The sequence below is a fragment of the Rhodotorula paludigena genome (genome assembly GCF_050403205.1).
Source record: "Rhodotorula paludigena JCM10292 DNA, Rt_paludigena_JCM10292v1_ctg72, whole genome shotgun sequence".
Lineage (NCBI taxonomy): Eukaryota > Fungi > Basidiomycota > Microbotryomycetes > Sporidiobolales > Sporidiobolaceae > Rhodotorula > Rhodotorula paludigena.
Window position 1 is genome coordinate 45,037 of NW_027481386.1, and position 20,029 is coordinate 65,065.

General features: G+C 62.8%; 8 protein-coding genes across 8 annotated transcripts; 5 read left to right on the forward strand and 3 right to left on the reverse strand.

The window, feature by feature from the left end:
- Nucleotides 1–245: 245 nt before the first annotated feature.
- Nucleotides 246–2,313, reverse strand: JCM10292_002842 (uncharacterized protein; the record flags this gene model as incomplete). The annotated part of the gene is made up of 2 exons (XM_076652327.1): nt 246–1,684; nt 1,746–2,313. 2 exons carry the CDS (start codon nt 2,311–2,313, stop codon nt 246–248), a joined length of 2,007 nt encoding a protein of 668 aa, XP_076502119.1.
- A 329-nt stretch (nt 2,314–2,642) lies between these two features.
- Nucleotides 2,643–4,962, reverse strand: JCM10292_002843 (T6SS phospholipase effector Tle1-like catalytic domain-containing protein; the record flags this gene model as incomplete). Its single annotated transcript, XM_076652328.1, has 9 exons — nt 2,643–3,297; nt 3,356–3,421; nt 3,476–3,629; nt 3,698–4,061; nt 4,125–4,337; nt 4,390–4,449; nt 4,507–4,587; nt 4,649–4,727; nt 4,841–4,962. The coding sequence occupies 9 exons, from the start codon at nt 4,960–4,962 to the stop codon at nt 2,643–2,645; spliced, it is 1,794 nt and encodes a 597-aa protein (XP_076502120.1).
- Nucleotides 4,963–5,422: 460 nt separating this feature from the next.
- On the forward strand, nt 5,423–8,088 carry EMP70 (Emp70p; the record flags this gene model as incomplete). The annotated part of the gene is made up of 10 exons (XM_076652329.1): nt 5,423–5,586; nt 5,754–6,348; nt 6,409–6,514; nt 6,573–6,818; nt 6,897–6,979; nt 7,036–7,231; nt 7,298–7,356; nt 7,464–7,572; nt 7,640–7,802; nt 7,878–8,088. The coding sequence occupies 10 exons, from the start codon at nt 5,423–5,425 to the stop codon at nt 8,086–8,088; spliced, it is 1,932 nt and encodes a 643-aa protein (XP_076502121.1).
- Nucleotides 8,089–8,472: 384 nt separating this feature from the next.
- On the forward strand, nt 8,473–10,074 carry JCM10292_002845 (uncharacterized protein; the record flags this gene model as incomplete). Its single annotated transcript, XM_076652330.1, has 2 exons — nt 8,473–8,778; nt 8,833–10,074. 2 exons carry the CDS (start codon nt 8,473–8,475, stop codon nt 10,072–10,074), a joined length of 1,548 nt encoding a protein of 515 aa, XP_076502122.1.
- A 349-nt stretch (nt 10,075–10,423) lies between these two features.
- On the forward strand, nt 10,424–12,025 carry JCM10292_002846 (uncharacterized protein; the record flags this gene model as incomplete). The annotated part of the gene is made up of 2 exons (XM_076652331.1): nt 10,424–10,717; nt 10,775–12,025. The coding sequence occupies 2 exons, from the start codon at nt 10,424–10,426 to the stop codon at nt 12,023–12,025; spliced, it is 1,545 nt and encodes a 514-aa protein (XP_076502123.1).
- Nucleotides 12,026–12,420: 395 nt separating this feature from the next.
- JCM10292_002847 (uncharacterized protein) lies at nt 12,421–14,052 on the reverse strand (the record flags this gene model as incomplete). The annotated part of the gene is made up of 9 exons (XM_076652332.1): nt 12,421–12,536; nt 12,594–12,654; nt 12,763–12,822; nt 12,885–13,032; nt 13,094–13,215; nt 13,272–13,453; nt 13,516–13,569; nt 13,627–13,882; nt 13,999–14,052. 9 exons carry the CDS (start codon nt 14,050–14,052, stop codon nt 12,421–12,423), a joined length of 1,053 nt encoding a protein of 350 aa, XP_076502124.1.
- A 1,053-nt stretch (nt 14,053–15,105) lies between these two features.
- JCM10292_002848 (NAD-dependent epimerase/dehydratase family protein) lies at nt 15,106–16,378 on the forward strand (the record flags this gene model as incomplete). The annotated part of the gene is made up of 6 exons (XM_076652333.1): nt 15,106–15,309; nt 15,366–15,480; nt 15,538–15,701; nt 15,761–15,870; nt 15,945–15,975; nt 16,043–16,378. The coding sequence occupies 6 exons, from the start codon at nt 15,106–15,108 to the stop codon at nt 16,376–16,378; spliced, it is 960 nt and encodes a 319-aa protein (XP_076502125.1).
- Nucleotides 16,379–17,018: 640 nt separating this feature from the next.
- JCM10292_002849 (RecQ family ATP-dependent DNA helicase) lies at nt 17,019–19,836 on the forward strand (the record flags this gene model as incomplete). The annotated part of the gene is made up of 12 exons (XM_076652334.1): nt 17,019–17,087; nt 17,142–17,234; nt 17,289–17,565; nt 17,627–17,810; nt 17,867–18,124; nt 18,184–18,354; nt 18,463–18,589; nt 18,649–18,704; nt 18,759–18,980; nt 19,049–19,307; nt 19,365–19,538; nt 19,600–19,836. 12 exons carry the CDS (start codon nt 17,019–17,021, stop codon nt 19,834–19,836), a joined length of 2,127 nt encoding a protein of 708 aa, XP_076502126.1.
- Between the last annotated feature and the right edge of the window lie 193 nt (nt 19,837–20,029).

Consider the following 20,029-nt stretch of genomic DNA (forward strand, 5'->3'; position numbering starts at 1 on the left):
CCAACAGAGGCAAGAAGCATAGCGAGTCCCACATTCGGCCTCACAAGCGAGCGACGGGAGCGGAGAGAGGCAGACCCTCCTCGTCCCCCTCGCGGTCGACGCTCTCCAGGTGACAGAGCTTGCGATTCCGCGATTGTAGCTTAGCTGGCGCATCGGCAAAGCTACTGAATGTCAAGAAAGAGCAAACAACAAGGCAAGAGAACGATACTACAACCCAGAAGCGACCATCCATCCCCTCCTCGACTTCACGCACTCGCGAGCGCCGCGAGTGCTCCGCTCCCCGGCTCACCCGCACCGACATCCTCATCCTCCGGCTCACCCGGCGCGTCCTCCTCGCTCCCATCCGCGTACCGCTCGCCGACCGCCTCCCTCTCCCCGTCGCTCGCCCCACTCTCGTCGCTCGAGCTCCCGCCCTCCTTGACCCCATGGTCGACCTTGCGCACGCGGTACTCCTCGTCCTCGTACAGCTTCTCCTGCTCGGCGAGCGCCGCGATCCCCGCCGCAGCCGCCTGCGCCGACTTGCGCCCTGCGCGCGGGGCGCGCGGCTCGGGCGCGGGAGACGGCGAGCGCGGGCGCTTGAGCGGCTTCTTGGCCTTCTTCGAAGGCGAGGTCGCGGCCGCGGCGTGTTGCGCGAGAGAGGGCTGGTGCGGAGGCGCGAGGAGCGAAGACGGCTGGTGCTGCTGCTGGTGCGGGTGCGGGTGCTGAGACGGAAGTGGCAGGCCTGGGTGCTGGTACGCCGCGTACAGCGCACGCTGCTGTTGCTGCTGTTGACCCTGCTGCTGCTGGTAGTACGGCGCGGGCGCGGCGAGCGGCGCGCTTGAAACGCCGGGCGGGAGGAACGGCGGCGTGTAAGAGTGCATCGTCGGAGGCGGGTAACCCGGCGGCGCGAGCCCGTGCGGCTGTTGCTGCTGCGGCGAGAAGTGCGGCGGCACGTAGGCCTGGTGCGGGTGCTGGGGCTGGTGTGTCGGCGCCAGGTGCTGTTGCTGCGGGAGCGAGAGAGGGAGCTGGAGAGGCGAGAGGCGCTGCTGGAGAGGCGAGGGGTGCTGCTGGAGAGGCGAGATGGGCGGCTGCAGCTGCGCGTGTCGGTGTTGCTGCTGAGGCGAGAGTGGAGGAGGCGGTTGTTGATGCTGTTGAGGCGGAAGTGGGAGGGGAGCGGCCGACGCCGGCGCAGCGGCAGCAGCAGCCTGCTTTTTCGTCTGCTTCGCCTTCTTCTGCGGCGGCGGCTTGACGTCCGGTTGCGCTACCGTAACCTGCGGCTGAGGCATTCCCGAAGCCGATGGGACAATGTCGTCGGGCAGGCCGCCCTCCTCCATCTCGATCGGCGGGCGCTTCTCGACCTTGGGCCGCTTGCCCTTGACCGTCACGCGCTTGCCGTTGCACGTCGGGCAGATCTTGACAAAGACGGTGACGACCTCCTTAGGCACGTACGACCAGTGCTTCTTGACGGCCGCGTACGTCTTGTCGCGCCCGCCGTGCTTGACCTCCTCGTGCGCGACGGCGATCGTGTCGTACAGATTCGGACGCAGGACGACCTTCTTCTCCTCGTGCAGGACCGAGTCGCCCTCGGTCGCTTTGAGCAGCGTGAAGCGCTGGCGGACCCAGAAGCGCAGCTGCGGGTCGCCTTGCTTCGTGTCTTCCGGCTTCTGCAAGATCTGCAGCACCATGTTGTGCAGATGCGACGACACTGCGAGAGCGCAAGAGTTCAGCTCGACTGTAGCTGTGCAGACGAGCGAGAGGAGACGCACTCAGGGCCTTGTTGCGCTTGATGGGGTGGAGCGCCGCGACGTAGGCGTCGACCGCCGCGTCGTACTCCTGACGGTCGGGCATCGTCCTCTCGTCGATCTGGCCGGGCGGGCCGGTTGTGGCGTCCTGCTGGCTGTACCCGGACGAAGGCCCCGCAACAGCACCCGCATCGGTGGAGTCGACGGCGGCGGAGGCACCCTGCAGTTCCTGCGGCTGGTGCTGCTGCTGGATGCGGCTGTTGGTCACAACGAGCTTGTCGTGACCGTGCACGAGCGCCTGCTGGCCCAGGTGCGGCTGCAAGCCGGCGAGGAGCTCTGGCGGGGGTTGCGGGAGCTCGAGGTCGTCTTCGGCTTCGCCCGCGGGGAGATCGGGCTCGCCCTCTGCGTCGAGGTCGCCGTCGTCGGGCTGGAGCACGCCCTGGAGCGCGTCGGCGAGGCCCAGGCTCGGAGGCGGGAGCGGGTTGGACGACGATGCCGACGAGAGCGGGAGGAACGCAGCTGCGTCGGGGGCGAGCGAAGGGACGGGCAGCGCGGAAGCACTCGGCCCAGCAAAGCTCGCAGACTCGTCCATCGTGCTCTGCGCGGCGACGAGCGAGGCGGCGAGAGCGACAGAGGCGGAGAGGGGAGGCCGGTCCACACGCGAACCAGCTTCGTGCACCGCTTGAAGCCCAGCAGAGGGCCGAGCAGGTGATTGGGTTTGCTTACAGGTGCGTCTAGCCCACCGTCACCTCTCGCGAGGCGGTCGCCGGCTTTCGCTCTCTCCGCAGATTCGCTCTTCGACGGTTTCCCTCTCAACTGGCGCTGCTATCTGCGTACGACCTTCCGGGGACCGACAGAGGGAGAGAGAGACAGAAGGAGACAGTAGGAGAGGAAAAGGCGCTCGAACAGACGGAGTCTAGCTCAGCCATAGTGGCTCGAGTGGCCCCTCCGCTCGCCGCTCTCGCGCCGTTTGCGCGCCGTCCACTTGCGCAGCCGCGAGAGCATCCCGCCGTCTTTGTGCTGCCGCCGCGCGAGCGCAGGGAACGGGTCGGCGTCGTCCTCCAAATCGGTGTGGAGCGCTGCGGGAGACGGCGTCGGCGAATTGTCGGCGGCAGGAGCGACTGAAGCGGTGTCAGAGGGCGACGGCGGCGGAGACCGTGGGCCCTCATTGTCGGTGAAAGAGGTGACGGACGAGGCGCGCGTAATTTGGACGGGCGAGTGTTCGGGTCGTCCAGCACGGGGCTCTAGAGTCGGCGGGGGCGAAGAGGTCCTCAAAGCGTCGTCGGACGAGCTCGTGTCAGGCGGCCCCGTCTCGTTGGTCTGGCGCGTAACAGGGTTTGGCTGTCTCTGCAGCACCTGCACGGAGGGCACAGCGGCGGGCGCCGAAATGGTCCGCTCGAGCTTCTTCTTCGCGAGGATCGGCTGTGCCCACTCGGCCTTGAGCTGCGCCTCGAGCGGCTCAAGCGGGAGGAAGTGCAACTGCATCCTATGGTCCCGGACGAGAGCGCGCAGGTCGGTGCGGAGGTGCGTTGACGGCTGTGCGAGGATGGAGGAGTGGAAGGTCTCGTTCGTGCACCTGTAGACAATGACTGGGAGTCAGACGCGGCATGCAGCTCAAGCGAAAAGGGACATACGGGTCAAATCGAAGCGGCAGAGCGCGATCAATCGAGCCGAGTAAGCGGAACTCGTCAACCATGGACCTGCAAGCCCAGCCGTCAGCTGCATTGCTTTGAACCGGCGAAAGCGCAACACACTCGTGCGGCTCCATCATGCCCCACGGGGCCGTAGTCTTGCGCATGAGGCGGTCGAGGTACGGCTTGTCGAAGGCAAGATCGCGCGAGACTTGCGAGAGCATCCACCCGAGGGAGAGAAAGGACAGGTCGTTCTCCTTGTACCCTCCGCCAACGTCTGCGCACAAGACATCAACTCACGCATACACATGCGCCGTCGGAGAGCAGGGTGGAGTAGGGACATACCGGCATGGGCGCCGCTGAACCACACTTGGTGCACGACCTGCCCGTCCCTCTCCCTTTCCTCCGCTCTCTTCCTCCCGCTCTCATCGCCCTCCTCCCACCTCCGCCACAATACCGGCTTGTAGTCGACGCGGTGCTCGTCGAGCGCAAGCGCCTGGAACGCGAGCTCGACGCACGAAGGGACGAGCGACTCGGGGAGGCCGAAGGAGTTGAGGCCGTGGTTTGGCTCGGGGGGCGGCGGGCCCGGGTCGAGCGAGTCGGTCGTGGAGGTCGTGCCCGAGTGGACGGACGAGTTGGAGGAGAAGAGGGAACGGAGAGAGGAGTACGAGCCACGTCGGAGAATGGTCGGTCGACCGCGTGCTCCGACCTGGGCGCCGGCGCTGATCAGCTACGCTTTACCAGGCAACTGGAAGAAGAGCGCTCGGCGTACCGTGTCGAAGACGCCGACACACTGAATCAGGAAGCCATTCCTGTCTTTCCTCTGCTCGGCGCGCAGGTTCTCGAGCGGCTTCAGCAGCCCCTTGATTTCGTCGATCGCCTTGAGGTCATCCTTGTTGTCCTTGCCCGTGTGTGCGTCAAGCGCCTCGAATATGGCCGGGAACAGGTGCAAGTATTGACGAGGCGGGAGAATGCCGATGATGTCCTGCACAGCAAACCGTCAACAGATAATTCACAGAAGCGAGGGGACGACGCACGATCAGGTATGCGAGTAGACGGACGATGTAGGCGCCACGTGAATAGCCAAACAGGTAGATCTGCGTCGAGGAGCGTTTCAGTCACGCGCGGTGGATGTGCGCTCGAGGACGGCGCACCTCGTCTCCCTCGTCCCAGTTCAAGCAGATGAAGTCGTACAGCCCTTGCACCTTCTGCATCATGCCGCGGCCAAGCGCGCTCTACATTCCCGCGTCAAGGATGTCGGCTTGGGCTCACTCCAGGAAGAGAGAGGCTGCGCACCGTGATGGCGCCGTTGAAAGGCGTTCCGTCTGTCCCGACGCCGCTCTCGTATAGCTTGATCTGCTCGACTGGCGGAATGCTGTCGCGTACGAGGCGGGAATCGTCGTTAGCGTGCAGCCTTGTGACTCCGCTCGCAGCAGAGCTCGTCGCTCTGCAGAATCGCCAAGTCCCCAAGGACGAGAGCTAGCGCACCTCCTCGTGTCAAGCGAGACGAAGGCCCGGGACATGCGGCCGATGTTGGTCAGCATCGCCTCGTCCTTCTGGCGATCCGCATCCTCGAGGGAGCCATCGCAGAGCACGATGAGGCGCTTCATGGCGGCTTCCCAGCGAAACCGGTAAGCAGCACGGTATTTGAAGGAGCCCTCTCGAGACCTCGAAGCCCAAAGACCTCAAGCTGAAGACGTCGAGACGAGAATGGGAAGAGGAGACAGAGAGACCGGAAACACCGTGGACGCCAGCATGCGGACGTAACGCGGGAGTCGTCGCCTGCTTGATCACAGCAGCACAGCAGCCGATGCCGATCTCACCGCGCCAAGAGCGCTAAGCGCCAACACGGACGGGAGCGAGCGAAGATGATCGAGCGAAAGAAAGAGGAGGTGACGCAGCAAGACCTCGAGGCCGTGAAAGAGCTGGACGGGGCGCAGTATCTCCGTGGTGGTATCGTCGTGCACGTCAGCCACCGCGTGACCTGCCGACGAGAGTACGGGCTTCAGGACAAGGAGCGTCGCCTCGACGTCGTCGCTCGCCGTCCGCACACAAGTCTCGCCGCTGACGATGCGCATGCGACGAGCTGCCGCGTGCACGCTGCTCGTGCCCTCGGCGTGGGCCTTCTACCTGCCCGGGACTGCGCCGCAGAGCTACGAGGCGGGAGAGCCCGTCCCGCTCCTCCTCAATGCCGTCGGGCCGCGCTACGGCGAGGGCGACACGGCCATCGTTCCGTGCGTCGACGTTCGACTTCCAGGCGCCCCTTGCGCCCCTTCTCTTGAGCGGCGGAGACTGCGGTTGATGCGGCCCCACTACCTCTCCAACGAACTCTCGAGACGCTGCAGCTTCAGCCTGAAGCATTTGCGGGGTTATACAAGCTCGCTGACATTCGCATATGCAGGTACGACGCCTACGACGACCGCATCGGGTTCTGCCGCCCCGCCGTGCAGAAGTCGCAGACGCTTTCGCTCGGATCCGCCTTGTTCGGCGACCGGCTCGTCAATTCGGACTTTACGCTCCACATGAAGGAAAATAGTTCTTGCCAGCACCTGTGCACGGCAGAGCTCGGCGAGAAGCAGCTCGCGTTCCTGCCCAACCTCGTCGAGGCCTATTCGCACCACTGGCTCGTCGACGGTCTGCCCGCGGCAGAGATGCGTCGCACCGCAGATGGCGACATCTTCTACTCGCTTGGGTTCCCCGTCGGCGAGGTGCACGCGCCGGCGAAGGAGACGGAGGCGAAGACGAAGGAGGGCGCGCGGGCAGAGCCGCACCTGTACAACCACTTCCAGATCATCCTCGAGTACCACCCGCGGCCAAAGGAGGGCGTCAACCGCGTTGTCGGAGTCGTCGTCTGGCCGCAGAGTCTCGATTCGCTGCGGGGGCGAGGGGCCGCGCCGGATTGTGGTGCGCAAGAGCCGCTCGTGCTGCGAGACGCGGCGAGTGCGAAGAAGGACGGGCCACAGAAGGTGGCGTATACCTACGACGTAATCTGGCGAGTGCGTGGCAGCTGGCGCACAGTCCTTGTTCGGCAGGCTGCTGACCGTCATGGCGCGCAGGAATCGTCGACGCCGTGGGCGACTCGATGGGACAACTACCTTCACATTCTCTCGCCGCGCATCCACGTCCTCTCGCTCATCAATTCAATCATCATCTGCGGCTTCCGTGCGCCCTCCCCTCCTCGTGACGTCTCATCTCGGAGCTGATCGCGCTCGAACCGCAGTCTGCTTTATGGTCGCTATGATCCTCCTGCGCGCCCTGAATCGCGACATTACGCGCTACAACGCCCTCTCGTCGTACGACCTCGACCTCGATCCTTCGTCGACCGACATTGCCGATTCGGTGCAGGACGATTCGGGATGGAAGCTTGTGCACGGCGAGGTGTTCCGCGCGCCCAAGCTGCGCATGTGGCTCTGCATCACGGTCGGGACGGGCGCGCAGATGGCGGCCATGTGCGGCGTGACGCTTTGTGAGTCGTGCGATACGAGCGACGAGGAATTGAGTCGCGAACCAACTGCTGACCGGTCTCCTGTCTCCCCGTCCTCAGTCTTCGCTCTGCTGGGCTTCCTGAGCCCGAGCAACCGCGGCGCTCTCTCGACCGTCATGATTGTCTGCTGGACGCTCTTCGGCGTGCGCTCGTCGCCTTCTTGCCCTCTTTCTTCCGCTGACCTGTTCCACCTCTGCAGTTCGTCGCCGGCTACGTCTCGAGCCGACTCTACCTGACCATGAAGGGCGACGCGATCCGGAAGAACATCGCCTACACAGCGCTTGTCTTCCCCTCGGCGCTCTACGCCTTCCTGCACTTCCTCAACTTCTTCCTCGTCGCGCTTCGCTCGGCCGGAGCGGTGCCGTTCGGGACGTTCCTTGCTATTGGCGCGCTGTGTACGTCACTGCACTTTCTCGAGCACCGTAAGACGAGGGCTGACGCATTTGCTGCTGTCTGCACAGGGTTTGGCATCAACGTCCCGCTGACCATCATCGGCGGCTGGACTGGTGTCAAACGCGGGGTGAGTAATTCAATCGGGACGGGTCTTCGTCGTGCTGGCCCTGCACGTCTCCATGCCAGGTGTTGAGAGATAAAGCTGAATACGGATCCGCCTGCCCATCCGCACAGCCCCTCGACGTGCCTGTGCGCGTCAATCAGATCCCGCGGCAGGTTCCGCCCTCGCCGTGGTGGCTCAAGCCGCTCCCCTCCGCTGTTCTTGCCGGGATTCTGCCCTTTGGTGCGTCTCCGCTGCTCCCGTTAGTACGGGCAGGTGGCGCAGACCCTGACGCTCCTTGTTCTTGCAGGCGCGGGGTTCATCGAAATTTCGCAGATTGCGCGAGCCGTCTTTGGCGCCAAGGCCTACTACGCCTTTGGCTTCCTCTCGCTTGCGGCGACGATGGTGGGACTCACCGCTGCGCTCACGACCGTCCTCTTCACGTACTTCCACCTGTGCGCGGAAGATTACCGGTCCGTCGCCGCTCTTCTCGTGCTCGCCGACTCGCGCTTACAGGATACTAACATTTCTCGGTCGGTGCCGTGCAGATGGCACTGGCGCTCGTTCCTGACCGGCGGCGGCTCGGCGTTCTATGTCTTCCTGTACGGCCTCGGGTACTGGGCCTCGCGGCTGCACCTCCCCGGGTTCGCAAACAAGGTGCTGTACCTTGGCTATCTCGCGCTCGTCAGTGGCTTGACGTTCATGGTCACGGGCACGGTCGGGTTTGCTGCGAGCTGGGCGTTCTTGAGGGTCATTTAGTGGGTTCGGTCCTCGTCCTCTATGACACTCGACGCTGAGACTGACGTGCGCCTTTTCCAGCTCGCGTATTCGAGTGGACTGAAGGGACATGTGCATCGATAGACAACTCTCTTCCGGTCGAGGACCAATACTTGTTCGAGGGATTCGTCTCGCCCGCGCAAGCTGAAGCTGTATGCGAGCTACCAACGTCGTGTAAGCAAGAACGAGGCTCTAGCTTATTCAATAGTGCTGGTCTGTGCACCTCGCTTTCTCGACCGCTTCGAACGCGCCAATTCGTCTCGCCCTCCTCTCGACCGCGCGACTCCGCTCGACGAAGCTGTGTGGTGCGACACGAGCTCGCCACGGATTCTCGTGAGACACGCAGACGCGTGCTTGGCTGTCAGGATGGCCGCGACGCACGCACCGCCGCGACTCTCGCTCGTCTCGCTGCCAATTGAGATCCTCAAGCAAATCGTTGACGACGTGCACAAGCAAGACCAGAGCGGGCGTCACCTCGATCGCGCCTGCAACACGTCGCGCTACGGGTTTGGTCACGAGTTTGAAGCGGACTACTTCGAAGACGAAGTGGAGCAGTGGCTTTCGAGGGAGGACGCGACGATCCGCTGGTCGTATTGGTACGGCAGGGGCGTCTGGGCGTTAAGCTATGTCAACAAGCAGCTGCGAGACCTTGCGATGGCCCGTCTTATCGAGGTGGGTGTATCTTGCAGCCGATTCGACGCTTGTGCTAACGTCTCCCGTGCACAGGTCGTCAAGCTGCCGCAGCTGGGCAAGCTTTTCGCTCTTTACGAGCTCCCGACTTCCAGTCTTGTCCGCCACATCCGCACACTCGAAGTGACCTCTCCGGCTCTGGACAGCCTCGCCTCGCACTCATCTGCAATCGCCCTCCTCCACCAATTGCCGTCCGTCGACCGCCTAGTCGTGCGCTTTGACTCGGCATGCGTGCTGCTGTTAAGCGATCCGCACTCCGAGTCGCCCATATACCAGTATGCGCGCCGCGCCTTCGCCCGCCTCGCTCCGCAAATTCGCCACGCGAAGCTTTGGTGCAGCAACAGCGCCATCGTCCCCGAAGTGCTCGCTCTTGTGACGTCGGGATCCGCGCTCGAGACGTGCGAAGTGTCAGCGGCGGGTCCAGACCTCCTTGTCGCAACGCCTACCGGCATACCCGAGATCATCGCGGGTCACAAGCTGTCGAGCTTGTCCATCGAAGCCCGCGCAGGCGTCACCGCGGAGGATGCCTCAACCTTCTCGCCCGAGTGGAGGTCCGTGTGCCTTCCGAGTCTGAGGTTCCTGATTTACGAGTCCAACTTCCCGCCGCCGGCCGGCTTCTTTCCTTTCGTCGCCAAAGCCTTCCCGCAACTCGAGTTCCTCTCGGCGACAAACAATCGGTTTATCCAGGCCAGGTTTCGCGCGGGTTTGCCCCTCACACCCGGCGACTCCGCCCGCCTGCCGCATCTCCGTCGTCTCAGTCTGAGCGGCAAGTGGTACGGCGCTCCGCAGGTCGTCGCCAGCTTGCTGCAGCACCTCGATCTTCCTCTGCTCGAGTTCCTGAGCATCACAAGCTCGTCCGACCTCGAGGACTGTGAAGACCGCGTCGCGACTTTCTTCCCGCGCAGCGTCGTTCTGCCCGCGCGGCTGCGGCGGGTGCATCTCTCGCCGCGTCTTCAGAATTGGCCATCCGTCTCTCGCACTGCCGCTGCTGCCTGGGGCGCTGAGCGCGGCATCCTCGTTGAATTCGGGCGCGAGTCGAGTACCTCTCGAACGGAGGCGACCATCTCGGCGAATCGAGCTGCCCGCCTCCGCACCGATGCGCCGAGCGATCGCGCAGCAAATATGCGCATCGCCCGCGCCGCGCGCGCAAGCAGCGTACTCAACTGGGCGCAGCAGTACGTCGAGGCGCTCGTGCGGACGGAGGACGGGCCGGGGCTGCGCGAGCTGGCCATGCTGTGCCAAGGGCTGCAGCGCAAGCGGGAGATCGTCGAGGCGTAACGTGGCGGAGTGCAATGCTGTGCCTGAGCGGGTGGACATGTCCGCGCTGCGAGACCTTCTGTCGAGAGTCTGACATCCGGAGAAGCGAAAGCAAAGTGGTCGGTCACCTTGCGCGCCCTCAAAGGGTAATGTAGATGCTGTAAGCACGCTCTCTTTGGACTATCTCGGACAGTCGGGCGCCCTTGTGGGCCGAGCATGAGGCAATCTGACGCCTCCCTCGCTTATCGCTCCTCTGCTTCGTCCCGCTGCGAGCACCCTGCCTCGGCGCCACTCTATCGCGCAGGTCGACGTGCGACAGTGCTAGAGGCTCCTCGCACAGCTACCCACGAGCTCTACAAGCGATTACGCAATGTCTATACCGGCGTCGTTCTCATCACCCCGCGCGGTCTCGCTCCTCTCGCTCCCGAACGAGACCCTCAAGCAGATCGTCGACCTCGTAAACGCACAAGACAAGTGCTTCGGCTTCGCGAGATCGACGGTCACCCGGTCTGTCTACGGCCGGTCCGAGATACGGACGCACTCGGCGCGGCATATTCCCAATGGCGCAGAGATGCTGTGGAGCTACTGGCATGGTCGCGGCGTTGCTGCGCTCAGCTGTGTCAACAAGCAGCTGCGACGGCTGGCGCTGCCGGTGCTCCTCGAGGTGCGAGCACCGTGGATACGAGTTGTTCCCCGCGTTGCTGACGACCTGTCCGCACAGACCCTCACGAGGAAGCAATGCATCAAGCAGTACGCTCTGTACCGCCTGCCCCGCACTCCTGCTGCCGCAATGGTCCAGCATCTCGACCTTCGGCTCGGCCGATATGACTACTACGAGTCAACCAACCGCATGGGCTTGCTCCCCCTCGCCGCCCTCTTGCACCAATTGCCGTCTCTCACCCGCCTTACGCTTGACGAGGCTAGCGGAGCGCCTACCGCGCTTGATCCGGCGGAGGTGCGCGTGCGCGAAGAGCTGCACGAGGCCTTCGTGGCCCTCGCACCACGCATCCGCTCCCTCGCCGTATACGCAAGAAACGAAAAACTGCTCGAGATTCTAGAGCGCTGCACGTCTCCGGCGGCTCTCGAGTCACTTGTCGTCCACTCGCCGATCAACGACCCATTGATCGACGAGGGAGGGAGATTGCCAGCTCTCCTCTCGGGCCTGTGTCTCCAGCATCTTGCATTCTTGGCGGACTACGAGTTGGGGTCTGAGGCGGACTCCAAGCCGGGGCCCGACGAGCTCGACGCCGAGGTTCCGCCGGTCTGGTTCATCACCCTAGCACCAACTCTTCGCTCGTTCACCTATCGATCGGAACGCCTCTTGCCGGCGGGATTAATCCGTCTCATTGCGACAGCCTTCCCCAACCTCGAGCAACTCAGCCTCACAACGGGAGAGCCTCAAGGTATCGAGCTTTCGGATCGCCTCAGCGTTGAAACGCTGCCCAACCTTCGACGCCTGACACTGCAAGATTCGCATGCGTGGCCCGACGATTTCGTTCATCACTTCTTCAGACTCGTTACGCTGCCAGCACTCGAGACGCTAGTCGTCACCGACGTCTTCCAACCACCCAACTGCCGCTTAGTTGCGACCCTCCTCTCCGCTCTTCCACCCTCGGTCCGCAACGTCGTTTTGCTGGGCACCATGGCCCCCAAATTGACGGTCCACCATCGTGAGATCGCCAACATCGTTGCTCTTGCCGCACGTCAGGGCGTGCGCATTGATTTCCCGCCGGCATCGCCTCGGTTCGAGCATCTCGAGGACTTGGAACGCCGAACGGACATATTCGGGCCATTGTCGCGCTCGATACCCAGCGACCTGCACAGGCTCCACGATGGAATCGTGTGCAGGTCGGTCAACTGGCTGCGCGAGCATTACTTACGCGTGGTGCGAACGGGCGACGACGCGGGTCTCGCGGAGCTGGCGCAGCTGTGCGAGCCACTTCGGATGCGCGAGTTCATTGAGAAGGAGTAGACGGCGGTATGCAACGGGTCAATGTCACGCGGTCTGAGCATCGCGAGCGCGAGGGATCTGGATCTGGCTGCTTTCTTTCCTGCTTCTACGTCCCTTGCAAGCTTGTGAGACTCGTGGATCGGAGGATGGTGTTCCCCTCTCGAACGCTCCGTTCAGCCGCCTCAGCGTCAGAGCTGCTCTTCGCTCTGTACCCTCCTCACGAAGGCTCAATGCTGCAATGCGAACCATTGCTTACAGGTGCCAGGTGACAAGTGAGACTAAATGGACTACGACAAACGAGACTGAGGCTGGCAGGACGGGGGACAGGGAGAGCGGGCGGACATTGACAGAATGTGAGAACGAACCGACAGACAGAACGACGATAGGAAGCGTAGGCTGATGCGCAGTGTGGGCTTTCAGACCTTGAGCCGCTCATCCCGGAAGACCGACTCGCGAGTGATGGCACGGCTAGGAGAAGTGAAGCCACGCTGCTCGTTCACGATGGAGACTTGATCGGCCATGGCAGGCGGAGCTGCAGTGGAAGACATCAGTGTCTGCCGCCGCTTCAGGATCGGAGGAGTGAACGCACCGTTGACGATCATGCGTGCGGTGTCGGAGAGGAAGAGCGTCTGGATGAGCGCGCCGCAAAGCTGTCGGCGAGAACGAGGAGTAGACGAGGAGTCAGCGATGCTTCAAATAAAGGATTTTCTCGCATAGCGAATCTGCAGCAGCTCAAATGCCCAGATAAAGGGACGTACAGTTGCTGGGAAGGTCGTCAGGGCTGCGAGGGCGGTATAGCCTGGACTCGCCGTGAAACACTGCGTAGTGTCATGTCGTCAGCAAGAGCTCTCAGGCCCGAAAGAGACCCGCAGGTGCGCACCTTGTGACCGTAGATGGTCGCACAAGCAAAACGACCGCCGAGATCGCGAGCGACGTTGAGCGCAACCGAGTTGACCGAGAAGCCGATGATGATGACCAAGTAGCCGAATCCAATGACGAATGGCGCGGCCGGCAGCGAGACAAAGAAGCTATTGTCCAAGGAGGTCAGCGGCGGCGCAAATGTGATCGCGGAGGCGAGACTTGACGTACTTGCACAGGTCGAGGACCGAGAAGACAATGATCGAAAGGAACATGTTGCCGAGGAACTCGTTGAAGAAAGCCCACCGCAGCTCTTGGCCAACGCCAGGGAAGAGAGCAAAGATGCCCGCGGGCTGCACACAAAGAATCAGTCACAGGTGAATTTGACGAAAGTAAAGCGTGTGCTTACGCCTTGCGGCGTGAAGATCTGCGCCGGCGCGACCACCTCAAGGGCAGCGGTGACCTCCTTGAGCTGTTGCGAGAAGATGCCGTAGACGCAGAGCGCCGCGAGGAAGCCCCCGAGCAGCTGTGACAGGATGTAGAAGGGGACCTTGCGAAGCGGGAAGCCCTTGAACACGGTGAAGGCGATCGCTGAAGGCGGCGGGTCGAGGAGTCAGTGACTGAGAGGCGGAAAGACCTCGAGAGGGGCGTACTGAAGGAGGGAGACAAGTGACCGCCAGACGTTGGCGCCGCAACGATGATTGCGACTATGACCGAAGTCGCTGTCAGTGTCGTGAAAGCACACGACTACGCTGAGTACGCACAAGCGATCGAGAGAGCATAGCCGAGCGCAACGTTGAAGAGCGAACCGAAGCCCTGCTCTTTCGCAGCGGTGGTGATCACAAGCGTGGCGGTCGCACCGAGGCCTCCGAAGACGTAGATGAAGACACCGAGAGCTTCGGCGAAGCACTCGACAAGCAGTGCCGGGCGTTTGCGCTCCCACGCGACGAGCCAGGAGGGAGGAGCAGGGAGCGGGGCACTGTGGTGGGCGTTGGGCCGCTGCTGCAGGAGGTCCGCCACCTGATGGTGCGAGGGCAAGTGAGCGTGACGCAGCGTCAGCGACGAGCGTTCTGCAAATAGGAAGTAGGGAGCGGAGAGATCGCGGCGAGGCAGGGGCAGAGCAAGGCAAGACGTACTCCGACCTCCAGGTCACCATTGGCGCGGTCAAGGTGTCCTCGCTGAGCTTGCATGGTGGCGATCGGGGTAGCGATAGAGAGGCGAGCTACAGAGGAGAGGAGCGAAAGGGCGGGAGACCATGGCGCCCCTCTCCTCACCGCCGTAATGCAGCCAATCTTCCCGGTGCCCCATGGTCACGACTGCTGCCAGACGGCTGCATAGCGCCGGGATGCACCTCGCCCTCCGACCACGAGCCAAGTTTAGACCCCGAAGCGATACAGGTACGCATGAGGCGGCGACGAAGCCGCATCGCGAGCTACCGGCGCCCACTCTGGCCTCGTAACACCCCTGTACGTCGTCGCAATCCGCGTGCGAGCTGCACTGGAGTGAATCGCAGCCATGAAGCAAGTGTAGACCCCAAGAAAGAGCGGAAGTGGTGGCGGCGAGAGCGGCGGAAGCGCTCTGCCCCGCAGCTCGTGAGGAGGCTGATGACTGCTCGGCACAAGCTCGGCCTGCAACCCTCTCGGAAGTGACGATCGGCCGCCAGCGCGACCGCGCGGTCGTCGGAGCTCGCGAGTTCCGCCACTTTGTCGAGGCCTTCTCAACTTGGGGCCCTGTCGAGATCACGCTGGCCAGCCGGAGCGCAGCACTCCTGCACACCGTGCACACAAGTCAGTGCGAGCCCAAGATAGCTCTGCTGGAGTCGCCGCCGCATCGGAGGGCTATGCATTGAATGCCGGACGTGCGTGTGGGGACGACGAGAGAAGCCGGGTCTTGCCCGCTCACCTCGCCACTTGCCGCTTGCTGGCATGATCGGGAACGGCACGGTTGGGGCGTGTACTTTATTAACTACTGCCGGATGCAATCCCTGCACAGAGAGAGCCGCAGCGAGCGCACTTGCCGATTCCTCCTCCTCGTCTCCCCGCCACGTCACTCCCTCGTCGACTTGGCCGGTGTTTCTCAGTCGAGCTCAGAATGTCAACGTGGCTTCGGGGCTGCTTTGAACTTTCGTCCTTCCTGCAAGTCCGACTGTCGTCACTGTCCGAGGCATCTGCTCGTGCTCGTCGTCGCCCTTCGCTTCCTCCCTCTGTTTGCTTGCTCTCCGCACGAGACTCAGGCTTCTCACCATGTCCAAGTCGCTCTTCTTGCTTGGCACTGGCTTCATCGGCGGCAGTGTCCTCACCGCGCTGCTCGAGAAGAAGGAGTACCGCATCAGCGCCCTCTCTCGCGATCCGAAGAAGTCGGAGCGCCTCGAGGCGCTCGGCGTGCGTCCCGTCCAGGGCGAGCTTTCGAGTGATGAGGTGATCTCGAAGGAGGCAGCGGAGGCGGACGTGCGTTCAGCCGACTCGAGCGACGCCGCCAGCCTGCTGACTGGTTGCTCCTGCAGATCATCATGCACATCGCGACTGCCGACGACCTTCCGTCCGTCAAGAGCATTCTGAAAGGTCTCCGTCAGCGATCTGCCGACAAGGCGCCCGCGATCTACATCCACACCTCTGGCAGTGAGTCCGCGGCGAGCACTCGTTTCATTTGTGTATTGCTGACCCTGCTTGTCATAGCCGGCGTTCTGACGGTCCCCACGCACCCTGTCGATGTCATCTTCAATGACAAGGACCAGGCCAAGTTTGATCGCCTCATTCCCGACCACGCGCCTCACCGCGAGATTGACCTCGCCATCAAGAAGGCGGTCGAGAGCAAGGAGCTCAATGCCAAGGTCTCGATTGTGAGTAGCAGGCATCTTGACTTTCAGGCGCGGCGGCTGACACTGCCATCGCCTCGCAGATGCTTCCGCCCAACATCTACGGCGTCGGAACAGGTCCCTTCAACCGCACCACCATCCAGATTCCCTTGTGGATCAAGGAGGCTGTCCGCGAAGGCCACCTGATTAGTCAGTGCGTTGCTGATGGTCCGTTCTTTGCCTTGCGTGCTTCGCGGGTCTGACCGACGCCTTTCCAAACTCGCACAGCGGTCCCGACCGTCTCTGGAACAACATTCACGTAAGTTGCAGCTGTTCAGAATAAAAGTGAAGAATTTGCGAGACTGACGCATCCTTGCGCTCTGCAGATTGCCAACCTCGTCACCGCCTACCTCACCCTCCTTTCGCACCTCGAGCAGACGACCTCAACTCCGCCTCTCTACGTGATCGCCGAGACAGGCGAACACTGCTGGGGCGACCTCGCCCCGCTCGTTGAGAAGGAGCTCAAGCAGCGCGGGCTCATCAAGAGCGACGCCGAGACGGTCGTCGACCCCGAGGGCAGCGTCGAGACCGAGACGGGCACGCAGTCGCGCTCCAAGGCCGAGTGGCTCCACGACTGGGGCTGGCAAGTCAAGCAGCTGCCGTCAGTCGCCGAGTCGCTGCCGACGGAGATCGACGAGATGCAGCGGACCGGTGCTGTCTGACGCGTCGATACCTGGTAGTCTGTGCGATGCATTGTACATGCGTGATTCTGTTTGGTATGTTGCACGGTGCGCTGGTCGGAACTTACGTGGCATTCCCTGGGTAGCGGCAAGAAAACTGCCCTGCGAAGCCCTGTCAGATCGTGGAACAGGGGAGCGCAAGCAAGGTGAGACGAAAACTGCCGCATCTGTTCAGATAGGGATGCTTGCGCCAGCCCTCCAAGCAAATCGGCTCGGTTGATCTAGTTGGTTATGATGTGGACCTAATACCTCCGGGTGTAAGTCCAATGTCGGCGGTTCGATCCCGCCACTGAGCAATTGCTTTTTGCTCTCCTCGCTTCCTGGCTTTGGGACTGCTTCTACCTTTTGCCTCATGTCTTCCAGTCCATTCGCGCCGCTTCACCGAACGGTGGCCCCGCCGCTCTAGCCCCGCGTCAGAAAGGCGACACCCTCGCGTCAACACGCGCTCTGTTCTCTCGTCGTTGACATCTCGGGTCCAGCGCCAAGGAGCTCCCTTTCCCTGTTTCACACGGCGCAGGTCTACTCGGACAGCGTACAGACTTGTCACCTCCGCGCACGCTGCTCCGCCCGTAGCTCTGCGCACACTCCTCGCACCGCCCCGCCTGCTCGCACATCCGCCCTCATGGACGCCGCCCACAAACAGCTCGAACGCGTGTTCGGCTTCTCAGGCTTCCGCGGAGTGCAGGAGCAGGTGCGGACGCCCGTTCACACTCGTGGGGAGCTCTTCTGACTTCCTCTCGTGCAGGTCATTCACCGCCTCCTCGTCGACAGCGAGAACGCACTCTGCTTGATGCCGACCGGCGGCGGCAAGTCGCTCTGCTTCCAGGTACCGGCGCTCGTGAGTCCTGCAGAAGGCGCTCGACGACCTGCGTGCTGACATGCCGGACCTCAGTGCCTCGACGGCCTCACGCTCGTCGTTTCGCCGCTCATCGCGCTCATGAAGGACCAAGTCGATGCCCTCCGCGCACGCGGTGTCGCTGCCGCCTCGATGGACTCGAGTCTCTCGCTCGACGAGAGCAGCGCCGTCCGCTCGCAGCTCCGCGAGGGCAAACTCAAGATCCTCTACGTCGCGCCCGAACGGCTCAACAACGAGCTCTTCATCTCGATGATCTCCGCGCAGGCCATCTCACTACTCGCTGTCGACGAGTCGCATTGCGTCTCGGAATGGGGTGTGTGAGGCTGCGTCCTCACCCGTCGGTACGGGCACTCAACGCGACGATCCGCTCGCAGGACCGTCCTTCCGCGCCGAATACCTCAAGGTCTCGCGCTTTGCGAAGGAAGTCGGAGCCGAGCGCGTTCTCTGCCTCACGGCGACAGCAACGCCTTCGGTCGTCAAGGACATCTGCGACCCGACGAATGGGTTCGATATCGACCTCGAGAAGGGCGTCTTCTCGACCGGCGCGTATAGGCCCAAGTGAGCTCTACGATGATCCGCCAGCACAAGAAAGCAGCTGACACTCTTTCCCGCAGCCTTTCGATTCAGGTCAAGCCGTGCGCCAACTTCAAGGCCAAAATCTCGCTCCTCGCGCCCTTCCTCCGCTCGCGCGGCAACGGCGCGGCCATCGTCTACGTCACGGTGCAGAAGACGGCGATGGAGCTCGCGACGGCTCTCAAGGAGCACCACGGTATCGATGCTCAGCCCTACCACGCTGGTATGACGGCGGACAAGCGCAAGGAGGTCCAGGAATGGTTCATCGGTGGCAACGGCGTCGTCGTGGCGACCATCGCGTACGTTGAGTCCGCTGGTTGCTCACACTCGCGGCTGACCCGATCATCTCATCTCACAGCTTCGGCATGGGCATCGACAAGGCCAACATCCGCCAAGTGGTCCACTTCCAGCTGCCGAAGACGCTCGAGAACTTCTCGCAGGAGATCGGCCGCGCGGGACGCGACGGACTCCCCTCGACTTGCCTGATGATGCCCTCTGCCGGTGACATGCCCATCCTCGAGTCGTTCGCGTGCGTCCCTTCCCCGCTGTCTCGATTTCCTCCCCCCATTCTGCGGCTCCTTCACGCGCTTTGATCGATGGTTGACCTTCCCGACTTTACTCGCGGCGTGCCCAATAGACGCGCCAACACGCCTTCGAAGCAGTCGATCAACAAGTGGCTCGACGCCGTCTTCATGTCGCCGCTCGAATCCGACAACACAATCTCGGCCAACCACTACGAAATGAGCAACTCGTACGACATCGGTGTCAGTCACGAAGGCTGGAATTTCCGTGGGAGAGTGACCGAGATAGCTCCGTCCCACAGCGCAACACGCTCTCGCTCCTCTTCACCATCCTCGAGCTGCAGTTCGGCCTCCTGCGGTAAGCTCAGACGTGTGTGGCAGTGATGGTTCGCTGCTGACACTCGAAACACAGCGCGACTACGCCGTTCTACTCGACTTACCAGCTCAAACCTCTCGCCAACAACGCTTCGGCTTTCGCAAACATCTCGAACTCGGACAACTCGCCCGAGGCCCGCGCTATCCGCTCGGCGTGGAAGCCTGGCAAGACGTGGCACACGGTGGACGTCGTCACGGCGGCCGCAGACAGCGATCTCGAGCGCAGCAAGATCATCCGCTGCATTTCGCGCTGGGAGCTGTACGTCTTTTTTTTTTTTTTAATGTCCGCCGGATCCCTCGTGGTGCTGATCAGTCTGCGCCGGGCAGCAACGGGTGGTGCGAAGTCAAGGTCGCCGGGGTTCGCATGCGCTACCTCGTGCAGAAGCCGCTGCCGCAACTCGACGAGGAAATCGAAGATCTCGCCGACCAGCTCTTCAAGCAGCTCCACGACCGTGAGGAGGCCGATGTGCGCCGGCTGAGGAGCGTCGCCGACTTCGTTCGCGGCGGAAAGTGCTACGCCCAGGAGCTCGCGCTTTACTTCGGCGACGCGAGCTCCGTCCCGAACGGCGAGTGCGGCAATTGCTCGGTGCGTCGTCTCCTCATCCGCCGCGATCGCGACGCTCATCGGCGGCTGCGCATGTAGTTCTGCAAGAGCCGCCAGCCCGTCCCCTTCCAGCCAAAGTTCGACGGCGAATTCTCCGACAAGCAGGTCCGCTTCGTGCTCGGCGTCTGCGGCGTCCGCGATGACCCGCGCTTCCTTGCGCGCCTTGCCTTCGGCGTCTCGTCGCCGCGCATCACGGCGCTCGGCCTGTCGAAGGTGTGTGATAACTCCCTACCCTCTCAATCCAGGTCCCCCTGCTGACCAATCCGTGGTGCAGCACGAGATCTTCGGTTGCTGCGACACTGCCAACTTTAACAAGCTGCTCGAGCGCTTCGAGCAGGAGTGCGCTGAGCAGGCCTACAAGAACCGCCCCGTCCTCGCGCCGCCGAAAACCGCTGCGAACGCGCAGGTAACGGACGACGGGTCGACGGGGACGAAGAAGACTCCGGTCAAGAGGGCCGCCGGCAGCTCCGCGGGTGGCGCGGCGGCGGCGAAAAAGTCGCGCGCGAAGTGAGGAGGTTTGCGATGGTCGCGCCGGCGAGGGCCCTCGGGGGTCGCAATTGCTTTTCCTGCCTTGTCTGTTGTGCATACCACGCTCACGCATTCGCAATGCATGCCTGTACAGAAGCAGGTCCCGGCTGTCGTGGGCTGGACGGCACGCCTCCTCGGGCTTGCCTCGGGCGAGCTTGACGGTCTCCTCTCTTTGT